The 16,176-nt window shown below is 35.6% G+C and overlaps 1 protein-coding gene across 7 annotated transcripts in view; it reads left to right on the plus strand.

Annotated features, from left to right (window-relative positions):
* RAD50 (RAD50 double strand break repair protein) overlaps nucleotides 1-16,176 on the plus strand; it is a 204,868-nt gene that overhangs the window by 171,190 nt on the left and 17,502 nt on the right. For all 7 annotated transcript variants that reach the window (XM_012762116.3, XM_012762118.3, XM_075996017.1 and 4 more), the window contains 8 exons: nucleotides 3,548-3,737; nucleotides 4,960-5,086; nucleotides 5,839-6,032; nucleotides 8,052-8,162; nucleotides 8,555-8,647; nucleotides 8,722-8,835; nucleotides 11,601-11,728; nucleotides 13,674-13,898. In XM_012762116.3, the coding sequence (XP_012617570.2) occupies nucleotides 3,548-3,737; nucleotides 4,960-5,086; nucleotides 5,839-6,032; nucleotides 8,052-8,162; nucleotides 8,555-8,647; nucleotides 8,722-8,835; nucleotides 11,601-11,728; nucleotides 13,674-13,898 (1,182 nt within the window). The remainder of the gene's footprint in view (nucleotides 1-3,547; nucleotides 3,738-4,959; nucleotides 5,087-5,838; nucleotides 6,033-8,051; nucleotides 8,163-8,554; nucleotides 8,648-8,721; nucleotides 8,836-11,600; nucleotides 11,729-13,673; nucleotides 13,899-16,176) is intronic.

A 16,176-nucleotide genomic window follows, 5' to 3' on the forward strand; every position in this document is an offset into this window, starting at 1 on the left:
TCCAGCACTCTGTTGAATAGAAGTGGAGATAGTGGGCAACCATGTCTAGTTCCAGTTCTAAGTGGGAATGCTTTCAATTTTTCCCCATTTGGTATGATATTGGCTGTGGGTTTGTCATATATGGCTTGTATCATTTTTAGGTAAGTCCCATCTATGCCTATTTTGTTTAGTGTTCTTATAATAAAAGGGTGTTGAGTTTTGTCAAATGCTTTCTCTGCGTCTATTGAGAGGATCATATGGTCTTTGTTTTTGCTTCTGTTCATATGGTGAATTACATTGATAGATTTGCGTATGTTGAACCATCCCTGCATCCCTGGGATGAAGCCCACTTGGTCGTGATGAATTACTTTCTTGACAAGGACCTGGATTCGATTGGCTAGGATTTTGTTGAGAATTTTTACATCTATATTGATAAGGGATATTGGTCTGTAGTTTTGTTTTTTATTGCATCCTTTCCTGGTTTTGGTATCAGGGTTATGTTTGCTTCATAAAATGTGTTGGGGAGGATTCCCTCCTTCTCAATGTTGTGGAATAATTTCTGCAGGATAGGCACCAGTTCTTCTTTGTAGGTGTGGCAAAATTCGGATGTGAAACCATCTGGTCCAGGACTTTTCTTTTTAGGATGGTTTTTTATTGCTGTTTCAATTTCAGTACTTGATATTGGTCTGTTGAGGAATTCTATTTCTTCCTGGTTGAGCCTAGGGAGGCTGTGTGTTTCTAAGAAATTGTCCATTTCCTCCAAATTTTCCAGTTTATGTACATAGAGGTTTTTGTAGTATTCATAAATTATATCTTGTATCTCCATGGTATCAGTTGTAATTTCTCCTTTATTGTTCCTGATGGAGCTTATTAGAGATTTTCCTTTTCTGCTTTTCGTTAGTCTAGCCAAGGGTGTGTCAATTTTGTTTATTTTTTCAAAAAACCAACTTTTTGTTTTATTAATCTTCCGTATAGTTTCCCTGTTGCCAATTTCATTTAGTTCTGATTTGATCTTAATGATTTCACTTCTTCTGCTGGGTTTGGGGTTGGTCTGTTGAAAATATACCTGTTTATCATTTTGTGTAGTTCTGACTCAGATTCATTTATTATAGTATCTCATTTAAATAAAAACTCAATCAGTATTTCCTTCCATTTCTTCCAAAGAGTTTTTTCAGTACCATATAGGTGTGAGCCCTTTTACATGCAGTCCCCTTAGAAAAGGAATGCTGTCGAAATATAGGTGAATTGAATTTCTGAAAAACTAAACAAAAATCTCAAAGAGTAAATTTCAAATATCTCATCATAAAAAACAATAGGTAAGCAAGGTAGTAGATAAGTTAATTAGCTTGCGCTTTTTTTTTTTTTGTCTGGGCTTGAGTGCAGTGGCATCATCATAGCTCACTGCAACCTCAAACTCTTGGCTTCAAGCAATCCTCCTGCTCTGGCCTCCCAGAATATTAGGATTATAGGCATGAGCCATAGCACCTGGCCTAATTAGCTTGATTTAATCATTCTACAGTGTGTACATAGATCAAAACATTACATTATACCTCATAAATGTATACAATTCTGATTTGTCCATTGAAAATAATACCAATTTTTAAAAAACCTTGTAAACCATAAGAAAAATAAACTCAGGAAAAATCAATAAAATGTCATAAAAATGAAAAAAAACAAAATGAACCTAGAGAACCTAATTTTAGTAGCTCATTTGCTAGGGAAGTTTCTTTATTATTTATGAGAACACTTATTTTAGTGCCTTAGGTAATCATCAAAAAAGACACCAAAAACCTGGGCCATATTGATGAAGGGTTTTTGGCATGTATGAATATATAAAAATAGGGTTAAAATTGTATATATGCTTGTAGATCTCCACAGAGATATCCCCAGACCGTCATTAGGCCATGAGAGCTGGGTCACATTTTGGGTAGTGGGCACATAAGACCAGCCTACTGGTCTATGAATACAGTATTCAGGAAGTAACAGAAGCATGGGATTACTCATAATCTGAATACTTTCATATTTACTCATATATACAATAACAATACTTCATATTTTGTGTTATAAAAAGTATAGGTCTGTTGCCACAGATCAGTTCCAGTTGGCATTTCTTGATCATGGTGCGCGCTTTTTTTGATTATTAAGCAATACTAGTATGCAAGCACTAACCCTTGAGTTTCTGGTTTTTCTTTATTATGAGACTCCCAATATAGACTAATTCATTACACCACTTTGACTTTCTGTACTAATTTAATTTTAAATAAGAATCTAGAAGCTTTCTGAAGTAAATTTGATATTTTTTAAAAGATTCAATCCAAGTGTTACTGCTTCAGAAGTATCAGCAAAAATAGGTGTGGAGCCAGTATCTGCTGTAGAGACAGTGAGTCCTTTGCTGGAGTGGCACCAGTTAAATAGGTTCACAGTTTTTGTACCTTAAACCCATGTGGCATTTAGCTGAGTGGTTGGCTTCCTTCCTTTTTATCTGTAATTTAAATTTTTTTATTTTGAAATAACTTACAGAAAAAAATGCAAAAATAGTAGAGACTTCACATATGTCCTTCACCAGGCTTCTCTTGATGGTAACAGTTTATGTAAGTGTTATACAATTATCAAAACCAGGAAATTAGTATTGGTATAATCCTGCTAACTAAATTACAAACCTTATTTGAATTTCAGGAGTTTTTCTGTTAGTGTCCTTTTTCTGTTTCAGGATCCAATCCAGGATTTCACATTGCATCTAGTTGTTATTTCTCCTTAGGCTCCTGTGGTCTGTAACAGTTCATTAGTCTATCTTTGTTTTTCATGACCTTGACATTTTTGATGAATATGACCAGTTAATTTATAGAATATCTCTCAGTTTGGCAAACACCACAGTTATTACTATTGCAAGCAGGATCTACTAATGAATACTAAAATCAGTGTGCAGAAGTTGGAGGGAAAGCAGGATATTTACATAATCTAAATGTATCTCTCCTAAGACATTTATTAATTACAAAGAGCAAAATAGTAACTTTACAAGGGAGAAGTTTGGCTGTCACCACCTTAACTAAGTGATTAAGGATTAACATCACCAGTAAAATAAGACATATTGATGTCATGTACCCGCAGATACGATGCATTGTAGATCATACAGTCTCACTTTTATGGTATTCTTCCCCAAAATACATAACCTCAGTGTAATTACGAGAAACCTCAGATTATTATTATTATTATTTTTTGAGACAGGTCTTACTCTATTGCCCCGGCTAGAGTGCTGTGGCGTCAGCCTAGCTCACAGCAACCTCAAATTCCTGGGCTCAAGAAATCCTCCTGCCTCAGCCTTCCCGGTAACTGGGACTACAGGCATGCACCACCATGCCCAGCTAATTTCTTCTATATATTTTTAGTTGGCCAATTCATTTATTTCTATGTTTTAGTAGAGACGGGGTCTCGCTCTTGCTCAGGCTGGTTTTGAACTCCTGACCTTGAGCGATCCTCACACCTCGGCTTCCCAGAGTCCTAGGATTACAGTCGTGTGCCACTGCACCCAGCCAGATAGATTATTTTTAATTATACGTTTTCTGTTAAGGCAAAGCATAATTGATTTGAAGGAGAAGGAAATACCAGAATTAAGAAACAAACTGCAGAATGTTAATAGAGACATACAGCGCCTAAAGAATGACATAGAAGAACAGGAAACACTCTTGGGTACAATAATGCCTGAAGAAGAAAGTGCTAAAGTATGTCTCACAGATGTTACAATTATGGAGAGGTTCCAGGTAAGTTTATTGTAGTTGAATAAACTTGTATAAAACTCATTCTGTGGTGGCTTGAATGTGAAGAGTGAGAGTGTTAAAAACAGTATGCAGGCACAGATTGTATTTAGAGTTCTGCATCCTGAATTGAGGTAGCCTCAGGGAGCAACTGCTTAGTTTACATTACTGTGTTTAAATTTTTTTGTTTATAAATTATGGAAATTAAGACATAATTCTGGTTGTCTTTCATTTTTAGTCAGCTTCCTTTTGTTTATATCATTAGCATTGCTAAAATTTAATTTCACTTTTTTTTTTTTTTTTTTTTTTGAGACAGAGTCTCACTTTGTTGCACAGGCTAGAGTGAGTGCCGTGGCGTCGTCAGCCTAGCTCACAGCAACCTCAAACTCCTGGGCTCAAGCAATCCTTCTGCCTCAGCCTCCCGAGTAGCTGGGACTACAGGCATGCGCCACCATGCCCGGCTAATTTTATATATATATATATATTAGTTGGCCAATTAATTTCTTTGTATTTATAGTAGAGACGGGGTCTTGCTCTTGCTCAGGCTGGTTTCGAACTCCTGACCTCGAGCAATCCGCCCGCGTCGGCCTCCCAGAGTGCTAGGATTACAGGCGTGAGCCACCACGCCCGGCCATAATTTCACTTTTAACCTATTAAACTTGGCTAAAATCATACCTGGAAATGGTTTATAAGTTTAGTTTTTGTTTGTTTGTTTTGATACAGGGTCTTGCCCAGGCATGAGAGCAGTGGTGTCATCATAGCTCACTGCAACCTCAAACTCCTGGGCTCAAGCGATCTTCCTGCCTCAGCCTCCTGTGTAGTTGGGACTATAGGGGTTTGCCACCATGCCCAGCTAATTTTTCTATTTTTTTCTAGAAACAGGATCTTGCTATGTTGCTCAGGCTGGTCTCAAACTCCTGACCTCAAGTGATCCTCCTGCCTTGGCCTCCCAAGGTGCTAGGATTACAGGTGTGAGCCATCATGGCTGGCCTATAAGTTTAGATTTTAAAAAATAATTGATATACAGTCCTTGGCTCTGTGTAAAAAATAAATAAATAAATAAAATAAATAAAAAATAATTGATAATAGTAATTCTTGGATTACAGGTGTGAGCCATCATGGCTGGCCTATAAGTTTAGATTTTAAAAAATAATTGATAATAGTAATTCTTAAAGATTTTGAATAATGATAACGTAAGTTTCTTAAAGGATATAACTTTATTCTTCAGATGGAACTTAAAGATGTTGAAAGAAAAATTGCACAACAAGCAGCTAAGCTACAAGGAATAGACTTAGGTCGAACTGTTCAACAAGTAAACCAGGAAAAACAAGAAAAACAACACAAATTAGATACAGGTAATATAGTCTGTTTCCTCATGTGTACCATAAAGACCGATATTGCCAGCATATGCTTTTTTTTTTTTTTTTTTTTGAGACAGAGTCTCACTTTGTTGCTCAGGCTAGAGTGAGTGCCGTGGCGTCCGCCTAGCTCATAGCAACCTCCAATTCCTGGGCTCAAGCAATCCTGCTGCTTCAGCCTCCCGAGTAGCTGGGACTACAGGCATGTGCCACCATGCCCGGCTAATTTTTTGTATATATATTTTTAGTTGGTCAATTAATTTGTTTCTGTTTTTAGTAGAGATGGGGTCTTGCTCAGGCTGGTTTCGAACTCCTGACCTTGAGCAATCCTCCCGCTAGGATCACAGGCGTTAGCCACCGCGCCTGGCCGCCAGCATATGCTTTTTATAATAAATTTTGTACCTCTTACATGGACAAGGAGCTTCTTTACAGCTCACAGTATATTCATTCTTTTCTCAAAAGCATCACTTCTCTTTGTTTCCTTGTTTTGGATGATAGATTTTGAATGGTCAGAGAGTATCAGATGAGTTGTACTCTCAGTCATACCTGCCCTGTGAGCTTTACCTGTGAGTGGCGAGGAGAGGACATCAGGCATCTTGGGGAATGGCAGGGTCCTTGGTACACTTTTGTTGCAGTGGGTGGGGCCCACAGGAGCTCAGCCTTGGTGGATTCCATAGACTAGGAGAATGATACTAATAGTATTTTTTGTACCCTTACGTTAATCACCGTGTTAATATGCTTCCTTACAGTTTCCAGTAAGATTGAATTAAATCGTAAGCTTATACAGGATCAACAAGAACAGATTCAACACCTTAAAAGTACTGCAAACGAACTAAAATCAGAGAAACTTCAGATATCCAGTAATTTGCAACGTCGTCAGCAGCTGGAGGAGCAGACTGTGGAATTGTCCACTGAAGTTCAGTCTTTGTACAGAGAGATAAAGGTAAGAACATTTATGCATGTGTTCTTGAAATTAGTTCATATATATAAAATACTTTTTATTGGTGTAGAGGATAGAACCATGACTATTGTGAGGATCAAATGAAAATGATTTGACAGTTCTTTATGTGATTCCTGAATATCAGAACTTTACTAATAAGTAAAGATTTCTGGAAGGAGGAGTTTGGCCATGATAAGGAAGAACTGGCTGCGTGGTTAAGTAGTGAACTGTATGTTATTGGAGGTGGTCAGGTGGTGGTTGTATAACTCCAGATAAGGATTCCTGCTTGTATGGGAGGTTTGTTTTATCTAAAAATCCTATATCCATGGCAGACACTCAGTCATGGCACTCTTTCTGTTTGATTCTAGATGTAGTCTTGAAGTTCTTACCAATACAGTGAGCAGGCACTGAGTTGCTGCTAGAATGCATTTGTCATCCCTTATTTAGATGAATCAAATCTAAGACTCAACTAATTAAGTTTATGAACAGTTTTAGCAACATTCTTACCTAGGTTTTCATAATTACACACATGCATTCAGCACTAAATATATTACTGAATCTGTTTATCATTGCTACAAATGTTTCTTGATTAATAATTTTGGATTACAAAATATCATAGGCTTAGAAAATGATATAAAATAATACTACCTTGCATTTGTATAATTTTTTTACTGTTTATAAAGCACTTTGGGCTGGGCATGATGGCTAACACTATAATCCTAGGACTCTGGGAGGCTGAGGTGGGATGATTGTTTGAGCTCAGTAGTTTGAGACAGGTCCAACCAACAGCAAGACCCCATCCCTACTAAAAGTAGAAAAATTAGCCAGGCGTCATGCATGCCTGTAGCCTCAGCTACTTGGGAGGCTGAGGCAGCAGGATCGCTTGAGCCCAGGAGTTTGAGCTATGATGATGCCACTGCACTCTACCGAGGGCAACAGGGCAAGCCTCTGTCTCAGAAAAAAAAAAAAGCACTTTGACATTAAACTATTCGGTGTCTCAGCAACCCTGTTGAGATAGATGACTAAATCTCATTTTTATAGAAAAAGAAATTGAGATTTACAAATGTCCCATGAGTTGCCAAAGTTCATGCAGCTAATAGGCAGGGTTGATTTTCAGATAGATCTTCTGAACACTAAAGATATTTGACTTCCTGCCACATCATACCACTTCCCAGTATGATAAAATATACCTTCATTGAAGTAATACTAAATAATTATATCTACCTTTATAGATTCAATCGATATTTCAGGATCTTAAAGTGCTTGAGGATCACTGTTTTCATCAGTGGTCATCATATAATTATGTTGTAGAAATGCTATGAAGGCTAAATAATGGGGACTTCTGATTAGTAAGATAGTTTATTACTTGAAAGTCCCCTTCCTTCCAGAATAGGCATGGACACAGCATCATCGGTGTAACAGTATGCCTTTATTACTGTAAAATATCTGCTTAGTCTTAGCAGACTAAGTTTAAGGACAGAAGTGCTTTTATCATCATATACCTGTCCGTAAAAGAGACACCTGGACTTAATGAGCTTTCCTATTCTTTGATCACACAGAGCTGACATGGGTGCCTATAAAATCATGAAAATTCATGCCTGAAGACATATGCTAATATAATAGGAAGCACATGGCTTAGATTAAGACTCAAGTTAGCTCCTTCTGAGTTGGCTGTGGTAAAAAAGAATAAAAAAAAAAAAAAAAGACTCAAGTTAGTGACTGAGGCAGTATAGCATTCATCCTGGTTAAGAGAATGAACTCAAGCTGAACTGGGTTAGAATCCTAGCTGCTTCATTTATTGGTTATTGTGAGCCTCAATAATTCATTCCCTTTGCCTGTTTGTTCATTTGAAATACGGGGATGAAAATAAATGTGCCTTCCTCATAGGGTCATTGAAAGGAGCAAATGAGTTGACTTTGAAAACTTGGCACATAAAAATGGTTTTATTAAGACTGTAAAGTCTGACACCTACAATAAGATAATGGAATATTACATAAGACTTCATGTTGTTAATATTTTTAGGATGCTAAAGAGCAGGTGAGCCCTTTGGAAACAACATTGGAAAAGTTCCAGCAGGAAAAAGAAGAATTAATCAACAAAAAGAATACAAGCAACAAAATAGCACAAGATAAAGTAAGATTTCGTTTATATGCTTACCAGTATCTATATTAAACTTATGCTTATAGCACCATGTTGGACACTATTATTTCACATGAAATTAAATAAGATAAGTAGTATTTTCAGATTCATGATATAATTTTGATATTAGAAATTTCTGTAAGAATAAGGATTTTTTTAAGATTAAGGATTTAACTTATTTTGCTGCTTGATCTAAAAATAGAAGCTAAGAATTGATACTATTTAATCCATTCCCATAGATGATAAAGGGACTTGTCTGAGATCATAAAATTTGGTAGTGGTGGAAACTGGAACTCAAGGTTCATAACTTCCAAGCCAATGTTTTATTAAGCTCTTCTATTAAGTGCCCTGGTCCCAACCAATGTAACTTTAATATTTTTCTACAGGTGAATGATATTAAAGAGAAGGTTAAAAATATTCATGGTTATGTGAAAGACATTGAGAATTACATTCAAGATGGGAAAGACGACTATAAGCAAGTAATTTAAAACTTAAAATTACCTATTTGGTTATATTTTTATTTCATGTTCTTAAAGAAGTCTCTTTTTTGTAGCAAAAAGAAACTGAACTTAATAAAGTAATAGCTCAACTAAGTGAATGTGACAAACACAAAGAAAAAATAAATAAAGAAATGGGAATCATGAGACAAGATATTGATACACAGAAGGTAGGTCTTTTTTGCTTATGGTATTACTTATACCTATAATGTTCTTTTTTATATGTAGTTTTCTTTTCAATAGAAGATCCATTAAATAACAATGCAAACAGTAGGACGAAAGCAATTCCATTAACACTTTCTTTTCTTATTTCCTTATTTTCATTTGTATTTTCAACAAAAGACTCTTGATAAAATTTTAAACATAAAGGCATAAAATTAAAAGTGTTCCCTCCCCTTCTCCTAATTTCCAGTTTCACTTCTAAATGTTTTTATTGTTACAGTTTCTTGTTTGTTCTTAGTTTTTTATTTATATGCCATCAGATAGATTAAGAGTATATGTGTATTTAAATTTACTTTTATAGATGGCATCATACCAAATATATTATTCTGTACCTTTTTTTATTTAATGTAATTCAATCTTACATATCAACTCACAGATATGTCACATTCTTTTTAATGATTATATGGATGTGGATGTGCCATAACATAGGTTATTATTTTTTTCTTGTTGCAAACTGTGTGTCAGTGAATATCCTTCTACATATTTCTGTGTCTTTTTTTATATCTTTATATAGGATAAATTCACAAAAGAGGGATTGAGGTCTAATTCTTAAAAGTTATCTATAAGGAAAGTATTTATATGTTAAGTCATTTCCTGATTGATGTTTATATCATTTATTTTCTCTATTAAAGGCATTTTTACTAGTAATTACTGAGCCAGACACACTACTGATTATATACACTAATTCATTTAATCTTCACAATAGCTCTTTATGATGGGAGTATCATTATCACCATGTTATTGGCAAACTGAGGCTCACAGAGCTTAAATTAATTTGCCTGTTTTCTAGTTTAAAAATTGTAGCACTGAGATTTGAGTCCAGATATACCTAACTTCAAAGCCTGTGTGCTTTAACTACTGTGCTATGTACTCTCCATCAAAACTAAAGAAAGAATAATAGAAGCTGACCTAAAAGAAAGAAATGCCTAGCTTTCTGGTAATCCTGCAGGCAAACAGACCAGGAACAATATTTCATGCCAAAAATCAGTCTCGCCTAAAAATGTGATAGCGCTTTGAAGAGTCCTTTCTTGTCTTCATGAAAGCAGATTCAGGTGTTACATAGTATCGGATGAAAGCAAGCAACACATTCCCATGTTCCTAATAAGGAAAAAGCAGTTATCTTTGATTGCTTATAATAATGCCTTTAATAAATACAGGCCTACCTTGGTATCTGCAGGAATTAGCTTGAGGACCCCACAGATACCAAAATCTGGGGTGCACAAGTCCCTTATGTAAAATAGCATATATAATATTTGCATGTAACATACCCACATCCTCTTGTATGCTTTAAATCATCTCTAGATTACTTATGATACCTTATACAACATAATGCTATATAGATTTTATACTGTATTTTTAAAATTTGCATTATTTTAAATATTGTATTGTTATTTTTCCCCAAAATATTTTTAATCCATAGGTGGTTGAATCTGTGGATGTGGCCCTGTTGAGGGCTGACTTATATATTTATATTATTATTTCCAGGAAAAATGAAAGTAGTCTTACTTTCTGGCTATTAAAAAAAAAAAGACTCTAAAAATGGTGATTCATCTATGGCCAGCTTAGATGTGAACATTAAGCATGTGAGAGAAGTTCTTGACTTCCTTTCTCACTCCCATCTACCCTCCGGCCTTTACTGTTGGCAACAAGATATTGCCACAGGTCTGCCCATCTGTCCGCTTCCCACATGGCTGACTTTATCTTAGCTGAGAGGGCTACTGCAGGAGGGTTCCAGCTCCATCTTTGGGAAGTCCTTACTCTGAACTTGGGATAGATAAGTTTTCTACATATGGGCTTTTGTGGGCCAAACCACCATTGTTTCTGCAGAAAAAGGGTTTTTTCTAAATTTCAAATAGTCATCTTATAAATTGTTTTCTAATGTTTGTCTCTTGACAACACAGTCCATCATAACCACCAGGAAAACTACTGAAATAATTGTCGTATTGCTGCTGCTACTGCTAAGTGATTGGGTCTCTTTTCAAGGACAAAGCTACTCAACAAAAACAGCCAGTTTTTAAAAATTTGAATTCAGTAGCCAGGAAAGTATGAAGAAGTTCAGAGATAAATACTACTATTATCGCATGGTTTACTGCCTTATGTGATCATCATCAACCTGAAGGTAGAGGTTATATCTGACATGTGATACCTAACAGTCTTGACACATGTTAGGAGACAAATGGAAGAAAAAGTTGGGGGAGATTTTGATAGTATTGACCTCTTGTGATCTTTTAGATCAGTAGGCTCCATTGTGGGGTTCCTATGCAAGACCGTCTAGGTATTAAATATTAAAATGTCTAGTCATATTTTTTATTTCATCATTTTAAATTTCTATTTTGTATGTTTTATAATGAATACTATTTAATAGGATTTTTACTAAATATTTTAATACTTTATAAATAAGTATACAAAGATATATGCTCAAATCATTTATTATGGGACTCCCCATCAAACATGAGACCTCTTTTTTAGATCATGGTCAGTAAAGGGCAGTAAAAGCTGCACTACAAGAGATGTCACACTTGTGATTGAGAATGGGGTGGGTCGTTCAGATCAGTCCAGACCTGGAGATTCCTTCCCAGTGGCCAGATTTGTGTTGAATTCGATATGATTCTGAATAAGGCACAGTTGGCACTGCTGATCAGCAGTTGCCTGTTATGGATCTCATGTTAGTAACTTGGTTCTTTTTGTTAACTGATTTAATGTTTACATTTAGATACAAGAAAGGTGGCTACAGGATAACCTTACTTTAAGAAAAAGAAACGAGGAATTAAAAGAAGTTGAAGAAGAAAGGAAACAACATTTGAAGGAAATGGGTCAAATGCAGGTTTTACAAATGAAAAAGTATGTTTCAAAAAATAGTCTTTAGTTTAAATAAAAGTTTTTATTGAATCTGAAGAATATTAAATATCTGTTTTTAAAAATAATTTAAGCCTCAGTCTAGTATCCCTTGAGACTTATAGGAAGATGAACAGGGTTTTGGTAGAAATATATTTCATGGCCTTAAGAACTGAATTACTAAAGAAGTGATGTAGAATTGGTAATCACCATGGTGATGGCAGTAGTTATTCAGTATTAAACATGCCAAGTCCCCAGTCGTGTTGCTAGCCTGCTATACACAGTAGTGGTCCTGAACGTGAAGAATATGTGCTCGTGGACCCTGCCTGGGTCAGGGCTTGTGCGGTCTGTACTGTTGCCAGTGGAGTTATTGCCAGAGTCATTTGTCGGTGAAGACATATCCTAGATTTTCGCAGATGTAATTATGTGCCCACTAGAGCATTTTTTTTAAATGAACCTGATGTTTCCTTTATCTGGTCTTACTGGTGCTTATTGTAGTTGCTACCTTTCTGGTACAGCCGGAAAGATTTTATTCCTGCCATGCCTGCCTTAGAGGTAGGAATTCTGTAAGAACCTGGTTGATGCTAAGGGACTAGTCTGGTGTAAAAGGTTGTACTAGCCAAATACTTAGATTTTTAATCACCTCTGCTGGTAAAATCTAGGCTTCTCAATCATTCAACCCTTCCTTGTATATTTTTCATATGTCGTCTTGAATTTATACAGAAACCTGAATCACAGAATGCTTAGGTTTTTCTAAAGGATATAGTAAAGTGAAGTTTTATGTTAATTTATAAAACCTAACAAATGGTTAATCCTGTGTTATTGTAAGCACTCTTGGTTTAGCTATTTAAAATCTCTTTTGTACATCAAGGAGATCAGACTTTTTAACTGGAAAAGCTTGTCATCTTCAGTCTCTTCATTTTTTATGCATTTGGATGCTGAGGCGCAGAAAAATCAGAGGAAATTATGATAAAAGCCAGAAATGTGAGCCTGCTGTCCTAGCTCCCAATCCGCACCTCTTTAATGCTACACAATGTTAGTGCATTCTGTGACAAGCTGTAAAAGTAAAGCTTTTAAATGAAATAATTTATTCTTTGCTTATTAAGGACCAAAACGAGATATTTTTAAAATTCCTTCTGTGATAGGTACATAACAATGCTTTTTTAACTTACATTCATTCAGATTACTAAGTACAATTGATCTTTTTCAAATCTTTCTTCAACCAGGACGCAACAGAAATGTCAACAAAACATAATCAGACCAACTCTACAAGGCTGTCCATGAACTTGAGAGCAGTGGTTGGCACATAGAGAGGGTGGTTAACAAGTGGTTGTTAAATAAATGAAAAATTATAAAGCATACATTGAAATTTGTGTACTCTGCCAAAGTCTCAGAAAAGTTTAGGTATTTTACTTCTTTTTGGTCAGTATTGTGGTTTTTATACTTGTGGAATAGAAATTTTGTTTTCATAGAGGAGTCAAAATTTGTAGTAAGTTTTACTGCAGAAAATTAATTTTAACTTGGATAAAATTGTATTGCATCTTCGATGTATTGTAAGCAAAATGGTGAAGTGTATCCAATAACTTCTCAGTGTTGGTAATTGTGCATTCTTATTTCACAATCAGAAATTTGTGAATTTGTAATATTAATCACTAAGAGTATTTTGCATAGGTTAGTCAGTATCTAAAAGTCAGGTACTTTCTCAGTGCTCACATGTGGTGAAGTTTCCCTATTTAGCCCATAAAAATTAGCTGTTCAAAACCTATGTGCTGCAGAGATTTGGAAGGAAGAGAATTTTCTTTAGTACTGAAGCCTTGATTAAAAAACAAGGAGAGACTCTGTTGTCATATACTGATTGCTGCAGAGAATGACACCTATCTAAAGAGATCTATGATTTTTCCACTTCAGTGGCTAAAAAATGGTCTTTATTTGTCATTTTTCCCTTTTACAGTGAACATCAGAAGTTGGAAGAGAACATAGAAAATATAAAAAGAAATCACAGTTTGGCATTAGGGCGACAGAAAGGTTATGAGGAAGAAATTCTTCATTTTAAGAGAGAACTTCGAGAACCTCAATTTCGTGATGCTGAGGAAAAGTATAGAGAAATGATGATTGTTATGAGAACAACAGAGCTTGTGAACAAGGATCTGGACATTTATTATAAGACACTTGACCAGTAAGTACTAAATAGAGGATTTTGTTCCCAGTGCAGTATCAATTAGCATATTTAAGTCATCTTTTCCCTGTTTTTTCTTTTTAAATGTGGTATTTCATATATACCATAGACTGGAAAAACACGTACTAACTTACGTTATGAAGTTAAATACCAAACAAATGATATCCACTATTTTTTAGAGAAAACACGAAACATTTATGAAAATAGACCATATATGATTATTAAAAGTCTTAATACATTCCAAATGCTCAGTATCATAATAGACAGTATTCTTTGACCATAATGAAATAAAATTAACATTAATAACAAAAAACTAGCTTAAAATTCTAAATAAAGTAAGTGACATTTTGCTATCTCTGGGTTAAAGAGGAAACTATAAAGGAAATTAAGAAATACTTGGGGAAAAAATGACAAAATAGTAATTATCAAAAATTTGTGGGACATAGCTAAATCAGAATTTAGATATACACTTTTAACTTTACATGCATTTATATGGAGACTGAAAATGTTAAATACTTAGTTTCCTTAATTTTTATATCAAGAAAATAGAAAAAGCAACAAATCAAAATTGAGAGAATTTAAAAGCATGGTGGCTGGACATGGTGGCTCACGTCTGTAATCCTAGCACTTTGGGAGGCTGAGGCAAGAAGATTGGTAGAGGCCAGGAGTTCTAGATGAGCCAGAGCAAGACCAAGACCCCATCTCTATAAAAAATAGAAAATCAGCTGGGTATGGTAGTGCACTCCTGTAGTCCCAGCTACTTGGAAGACTGAGGCAAAAAGATTGCTTGAGCCCAGGAGCTTGAGGTTGCAGTGAGCCATGACAACCTCACTATACTTTAGCCAGGGCAACAGAGCGAGACCCTGTCTTAAAAAAAAAAAAAAAAAAAAATAAGCATGTCCTTGTATATATCCTTGGTCCTTGTATTTGGAGACAAAGCATTAAAACCAAACACCAAAGCAGCAGAGTAAAGTGAAAGAAGTTTATTAAGCAAGTATATTTCCAGACATGGAGGATGGTGTCAAGAAAGATTAGGAAGTGATAGTACATTCCAGAAGGGGGCAGGAGAGGAAACACCTCCAAGCAGATGGTGGCCCTGGGGTCTCTTCCTCTTCCCTTCTTCTGACTTCCTCATTCTTGTGTTGTCCTCCCCTAGGCCACTGAAAATGTTATCTCCTCCCATCCATTATGCATGGGAGTTTTTTGCTTTATTTGTCGAGGCCCAGATGTGTCTGGCTTCCAAAGCCCATAGTCAGGGGGCAGTGATTTATAGTAACGATGGTATAATGAAGCCAGAATCACTTGAGGACACTCTTGCCCTCCATCAGTGCAGGTATCTCCCGAGGAGCTTCCCCAAACTGTGATAAACAAGGTGTATTTGTAATAGAGCCAGAACAGTTGGTTATTCATAAGGATCAATTGCAGCTTGATCATAGCTTTTGTTCACATTGATCCATCACCCTAATTTTGTTCCTGTTGTTCTGCCCCACCTATATTCCCTATTCTGATCTCCTGACTCAGTTGAATTTAGCAGTCTTTTGTGGTTCTTGTTGTGTCTTGTTTAAGAAATCCTTCCCTACTCCTGTATTTTCTTCTAAAAGTTTTAAGTTTTGCTTTTCACATTTAAGTATTTAATTCTAAGTTGATTTTTTTCCCCTCGTGATAACCAGGTGTTCTGGCTCTATTTATTGAGTAGTCTGTCCTTTTCTCAGTGATCTGCAGTGTCATTTCTGTCATATATCAGAGTTCTGTACGTGCATGTGGTTAGTTGTGGGTTCTCTATTCTACTTCATCGGTCACTTTGTGTCTGTGCCATTAACCCCACTATCTTATTTATAGCTTTATATTAGTAATATGTTTAGCATATAGTAGAATCATCTTTAATCTATCTTTGTTTTTTAACTAGTAATTGTAGTCCTTTCATATTCATTGTGATTTCATAATAGAGTTAGATTTATTTCTGCCATCTTTTTTCCTGCTTTTCATAGGATTGATTTATTTTTCTTTATTCCTCCTTTTTCCCTTCTTTGGCTTGTAAATGATACACAGTTGACCCTTGAACAAAACAGGGTTTAGGGGTGCTGACCCCCTGCAACCCCCACACAGTTGAAAATCCTCATATAACTTTTGACTCCCCAGAAACTTAATTACTAATAAATAGACTGCTATTGACCAGAAGCCATACAGATAACAGAAACAGTTCATTAACTCATATTTTATATTTATATATATTATATAGTGTATTCTTACAATAAAGTAAACTAGAGAAAAGAAAATG

This window comes from Microcebus murinus, chromosome 21, assembly GCF_040939455.1.
Source record: "Microcebus murinus isolate Inina chromosome 21, M.murinus_Inina_mat1.0, whole genome shotgun sequence".
Classification (NCBI taxonomy): Eukaryota; Metazoa; Chordata; class Mammalia; order Primates; family Cheirogaleidae; genus Microcebus; species Microcebus murinus.